The sequence below is a fragment of the Phaethon lepturus genome, unplaced genomic scaffold (genome assembly GCF_000687285.1).
Source record: "Phaethon lepturus isolate BGI_N335 unplaced genomic scaffold, ASM68728v1 scaffold7811, whole genome shotgun sequence".
Taxonomy (NCBI): Eukaryota; Metazoa; Chordata; class Aves; order Phaethontiformes; family Phaethontidae; genus Phaethon; species Phaethon lepturus.
In genome coordinates, this window is record NW_010519780.1 from 1 (window position 1) to 5,903 (window position 5,903).

Sequence of the window (5,903 nt, forward strand, 5' to 3'; positions counted from 1 at the left end):
CTTTGGGCTGGTGGCCAGCGCCAGGGGCAACGTGGCCTTCGTGGCGCTGCGCGGCGAGCGGGGCCGCTGTGCGGCCGTGCCGGCCTGCGAGCACGTCTTCGTGTGGGACACGCGGAAAGGAGAGAAGGTGAGAGCGGGGCCGTCCCTGGGGCTGCGATGGTGGTGATGAGGAGTGGGAGGGGGCGGGGGGAGCGTAGTGCGCAGCGCTTTTGGGCCATCATGTGTTTTAAGGGAAGCGTCACCTCCACAGCTTCGCTCCTTTTCGGTAGGTTGAGCACACCGCTTGAGGTTTGCTTGTGGTGTGAGTTTGCAGCTCTGGGTGCAGCCTGGCTGAATGTCGCTGTTGATCCTTTGAGATTTGCCTTTGGTACATCAGCTGGGGAAGAGAAATTACTGCCACGGTGACTGGAAAGCTGTTCCCGCTTTAGCTGTCGACCAGCAACAGCGCTGTGTAAAAGTTCTGGGGCGAAACAGGGGTGTCATGGAGTTTGTGTTTTGGCTGTGGAACGGGGCTTCCCATGTGAAAGTTGTATCCTACTGGGGGCTTGTGACCTGTAACCTTAAGGGCTTTCCCACATATTTCCTCCTGTCAGATTCTGAAGTCATTGCAAGTACTCCTGTCCACTACAAACTGAATTCAGGATTTCCTTTAGCAACCACTAGAGTGGTGACTGCTGGCATGCTGTTCTGGATATGTTTTTATTACTCTCCAGTTCTTGTGCAGTCTGTGGAAAAACAGCTGTGTCCTATACATGAGAAAGACCAAGCAAGACAGGATAAGTCAGGAAGAAGCTTTCAGCCTTTATGCTTGAACAATGTTCCTTGCTCTCTGGCATTTAAAATGCAGGGGCTTCTGAGTTCCAGGCCTCATTCTACACCAGTTCCCTGTTTGATTGTGAGAAATTACTTTCTTTCTAGTTGCTGTCTGCCTTGTAAAATGGAGCTAATGACACTGTATTTGGTGCATGGAGCTGAAAAATGAACCTCTAAAGTGGCAGAAGCACTCAGTTGGAAGTTCAGTAGAAGAGCAGAGTATATTCTTTCTGCTGTACAAGTATCTGGCTCTGACATGTCATTTATCAACATTATATGTGTTTTGTCTCCTAAAAATTGCAGGTTCTTATCCTTAAGGGTCTCAAGCAGCAGGTCAGTTGCCTCTGCCCTTCTCCAGATGGGTTGCACTTGGCTGTTGGGTATGAAGATGGATCAATCCGTGTCTTCAGCCTCCTAAGTGGAGAAGCAAATATCACTTTCAATGGACACAAGGCTGCAGTTACAGCCCTGCAGTATGACCATCTGGGTGGCCGGCTAGTATCTGGCTCAAAGGTGAGAATTGCATGTCTGGAAGCCAGCCCTTTCATAGAGATGTTCCATGGAGGAGACTGAAAGCTGACCTGCAGTAAAATGTTTGGTATTTTAAGTGGGTTATGTGGCCTCTGCCTATGGCCAGAGGATGGCAGGGAGAGGACTTAGGGCTGCAAGACAATGATGGAGTTGTGGAGCCCAGGGTGGGGAGAGCAGCAGGGGCTGCAGGGCAGGAGCACGGTACTAGTAGAGCTGGTAAAGATCAAGGAGCTTGTGAGGTCAAGAATAACAAAAGTGACTCAAGCTGGGGCAGAGGTGCATTTATTGGTTTGAATGCACCTTTGGGGAAGGAATGTCACTGGCAGTAATCATCCCTGACATTCAAATTCAAAGTGAGAAAGTGTGCTCGCAGGTAATCTTTTCAATCTCGTGGCAGAGGTAGACATTTTGCAGAGACAAATGCCAGTGTCTTGGAGACATCTGTCTGTTCCAGGACACAGATGTCATTGTGTGGGATGTCATCAATGAGAGCGGGCTGTACCGGCTGAAAGGACACAAGGATGCTGTCACTCAAGTCCTTTTCTTGAAGGAGAAGAACCTGTTGGTCACCAGGTGAGCCAGGCTAAGCATAGTGGTCGATCAGGAAAGCAGCCATGGTTTTACTTGCAATTTAGACATTCTAGGTGCTATAGCCAGTTATATTTTCCTTCTCGACTCGTGATATCTCAGACCCACCAGCATCTTAGAATATGATTTTGTCACATCCACATATTTTTTTAAGTCCGGTGCCTGAATCCAGATGTGGTAAGTGGAACTGAAATGGCTATCCTGAAAAACAGAGTTTGGAAGAGGATTTAATTTGCTGGTAAATATAGCGATTTAGAATTATTGTAACAAGGAATAGTGATATGTTCATTATGTATGTAACCATTTTGCTGTTTATCTTGAAGAATTAAGCAGACTTGCCTTCTGTATGTGTTATTCACACAGCAGTGTGACAGAAAAATTGCTTCCTAGTAAGCTGTATTTGTAGGAATGAATTAAAAGATGATAGATTTCTTTTTAGTTGGTTTTCAGTTATTCAACATGAGCTGCTAGTTGACTGTATCCCTTTAATAGTAAGTGGTGGAGAGAAGATACTCTTGCTCAAATATCGGTCAATCATTTTTTGTTTGTTAATATGTCATCTAATAGCTTAATAGAAAAGTGCATGCAATCAGTTTGTAAAATTAGAACAAGTTTCTTGTGCTTTTTTTGCTGTTTCAAGTGGAAAAAGTAGTATTTTGTTGGTTTGGCAGATGATGCCTGTTTCTCAATGCAATTTCAAGTCTTTGCATGTCAGCTTTAGACATGCTTCTAAATTCTCTCAGTAGCTAAACTGAGATTGTATATCTCCTGACATAAGAGAAGATGTTATCCTGTTCTCTGGAGAGGCAAAGTTTTGCTTCCTTAGACTGGTTTGGTTTTTTTTCCCCAAGCAGCTAATTGCAGTCCTTTATGTACAGAATTTTTGTGATATTTTCATATGTCTAATTTACAAGTACCATTGGATCCTATGTAACAAGAGATGAATTAACTAATAAATATCACTTGTAATCAGAACTTTTTTGTTCTGAGCAAGCTTAGTAATGGAACAAGTTTTATATTTTGATTTAGTTGAAACTTACTGAAAAAAATAGGCGCTAACAAAGTTACCAAAAATAAAAAAAAGTGTTAAGTGTTGGTAGGGTGTACTGAAAAAAATCTGTTCAAGTTTCAAAAAACTTCAAATTACTTTTCTCAGGTGCTCATGTAGTATTGGGGTAGCATAATGTAGCCAGAAATATGTTTTCAAGGAGATCTAATCCCATGAGAGCTTGGAAGGATTTAAACAGCTGTAATTCTTTGTGAAGAGGAGCAGCTCCAAATCACTGTTCAAAATTAAGGAATCTGCTTTTCTTGTAGCCTGGTCAATGCACAGGCATGGCACAAGCTGAGAATGTGGAGGGGCCTTTTAGAGTCAGCTTTACAATTAATGAGCACTCTACACTTATTGTTCTCAGCCTAAATAATGAGAAAGGAGGCTTCATGATGCTGGAGCTTGCAGCTGAAGGAGGAAGCAGTTTTCAATGACTTGCTAGATACTTTTTTGCAGTACCTTTGTATTGCTATACTTTGTTCTTGCATAGCTTGCAAAATTCAATGTCTGAGCAGCTGCTCTGTGATACGTTGTGGCATGTTTTAGATTTTTTGTATTTCTACCACTTTTCTAAGCAGGTGAGCTCTGGCAATCTTTCCTCATGTGTTTAGTTTTTCTTTGTTCCAGTGGCAAAGACACGCTGGTGAAATGGTGGGATCTGGACACCCAGCACTGCTTCAAAACTCTGGTTGGACACCGTACTGAGGTAAAGAGGATGTGTGGGGAGCTGTTGGGGTGGAGAGACTTTGGACTACATGTCATGGCTCATTTCGCACTTTCCCTGCTCTCAGGAGTTGTAAACTGGCACCGTGATACATTTTGCTTGTCATTAAGCTTTAGAGAGAAAATGAGAAACTTCCAAACTTTCCAGGACCTGTCATCAACATGCAGTGGGTGACAATTCCAATACGGATATCCCCAGAGGAGGATCCAGTATCTTCTTGGTTGCTGCTTAAATAAATCAATTAAAGATGCTCTTACTGTTTTTATGATAGTTAAAGGAGCCATAAGCCAATTCCTCACACTGTGCCTCTGGACAGGTGTGGGGGATGGCTTTGATATCCGAAGAGAAGCGTCTGATCACTGGGAGTGCTGACAGTGAGCTGAGGGTGTGGGATATCGCTTATATCCAGGAGGTAAGATATTCCCTCTGTTACCCCTCACAGTCTTGCCTAGCAGCTTGTCTTTGGACTAAGATGGTACTGGAACAGGTTGCTCAGAGAGGTGGTAGATGCCCCATCCCTGGAAACATTCAAGGTCAGGATCAGGGTGCTCAGAGCGCTGTCCAACTAGTTGAAGATGCCCCTGCTCATTGCAGGGGGGCTTGGACTAGATGACCTTAAAGGTCCCTTCCAACCCCAATTATTCTATGATTCTATGGTTCTATGAAATCTGATTGACCTTTTGGGAAACAGCCAAAGTAATGTCTTTGGTGTCTGAGGGGTCCAGAAGCTGCTCTTGGGATAGACTTTGCTGTTTTCTGTGTTTTGAGCTTTCAAGTGAAGCTGTGAGCACTTCCAGAACAAGATTTCCAGTGTGTGCCAGATCTTCCTGCCTTCTGGCCTACAGCTAGAGAAGAGAGTCTTGTGGGTAGATGGTAAGCAGAGGAGGACATGGAGTGTTTGGTGCCTGCAGGCATGCTATAGGCCACTCCTTTGTTGCAGTGTATGCTCACCATTTGTTCCTCCAGGGGAATGAAGTGTAAGAGGCAGAAACCAGAACGCTGTAGCTCTTGTGGTTTAAGGTACTCCTTATGTTTTGGGTTTTTTGTTTTTTTGTCTGTGAACAGGTAAAAGACCCTGATGAGCCAGAATCCAAGAAAAGCAAAGGTTCTTCACCTGGAGCAGAAGAAAACACTGAAGAGGATGAGACCCTAGAATTGGATGAGCGTCCTGAGGAAGTAAGCTCAGTTTTCCATGCTGTCTGTGGGATTGTGTATCTAACCCCATTTACATGGTGCTGCTTGCAGAGCCAGCAGTTTTAGTCATTCACTCATTGCTCCTCTGTGTTGGATTTATAAACCGAGTGTCATATTTAGCCTTTTAGGGAAAATGTGGTAATTCTTGTCTTGCTTCATAACATCTTCCTCAGCAGCAGTTGCTGCCTCATCTACCTGCAGAACATCAGAGGAGTATGTGTGTCAAAACACATATGTGTTATTCTCCACTGAAAACTGTTTCTTTGCCTTCTATTTGGGGAGGACTCACAAATGTTTTAAGTTTGGCAGTGCTAACAGAGCTCTTTCATCAAACAACACAGGAATAAAATAGTTACTAGTTGGCTGGCAGCTGCTGAGTTCAGTGCTGATGCTTAGCTTTGCAGGTCAGTAGCAGAAACTGAGAGGTCAGAGTTGCACCATAACAAAATATGGTGTGAGATTCAATTACAGAAAGCCATTCCCACTTGTGCTGCTGGTAGAGACTTTACTGAATCTGTCTTTCTGCTAGAACTTTCTGGGGTCCTCAGATTTCAGACTACTTGTAGTTATGGTAGATACCTGGCTTCGTTAAATACTTTTCCAACTTCCTCTCCAGAGGATTTCTCTGTCTTCAGCTGCCTATTTAAGAGTCTCTGTTCCTGCCTTCTCTGCCTCTTCTGACAGAAGAACTGAGCTCTGCTGCCTTTGTAGCATAAAACTTCAGCCCCATCTATTAAATGGTTATGGCTTGACAATAAAGTTGTTATTCTTCCACTGAGACTGTCGATGATTATTTTCAGCTAATATGCAACAAAACATAATGACATAAGCCTGTAGCTCTCACAAATGCTTGCTTTGTCCCCAGATTATCCTTGCTAGCTGTCCTACCAGGAGCCTGTAGGTTCATTGTCCCCTCTTCTCGACTTCCCTTGCCAGTAGGTTTCTGAGCTTGCTTGAGAAGATCACTTGACCTTTCAGAACAAAGTTCTTCTCTTTCTTTCC

General features: G+C 43.9%; 1 protein-coding gene across 1 annotated transcript in view; it reads left to right on the forward strand.

The window, feature by feature from the left end:
- Positions 1 to 7: 7 nt before the first annotated feature.
- WDR3 (WD repeat domain 3) overlaps positions 8 to 5,903 on the forward strand; it is a gene marked incomplete at its 5' end in the record, with an annotated part of 23,504 nt that continues 17,608 nt past the window's right edge. Inside the window, 6 exons of the mRNA XM_010297154.1 lie at positions 8 to 127; positions 1,117 to 1,326; positions 1,799 to 1,917; positions 3,611 to 3,689; positions 4,024 to 4,119; positions 4,773 to 4,892. Of these exons, the coding sequence (XP_010295456.1) occupies positions 8 to 127; positions 1,117 to 1,326; positions 1,799 to 1,917; positions 3,611 to 3,689; positions 4,024 to 4,119; positions 4,773 to 4,892 (744 nt within the window). The remainder of the gene's footprint in view (positions 128 to 1,116; positions 1,327 to 1,798; positions 1,918 to 3,610; positions 3,690 to 4,023; positions 4,120 to 4,772; positions 4,893 to 5,903) is intronic.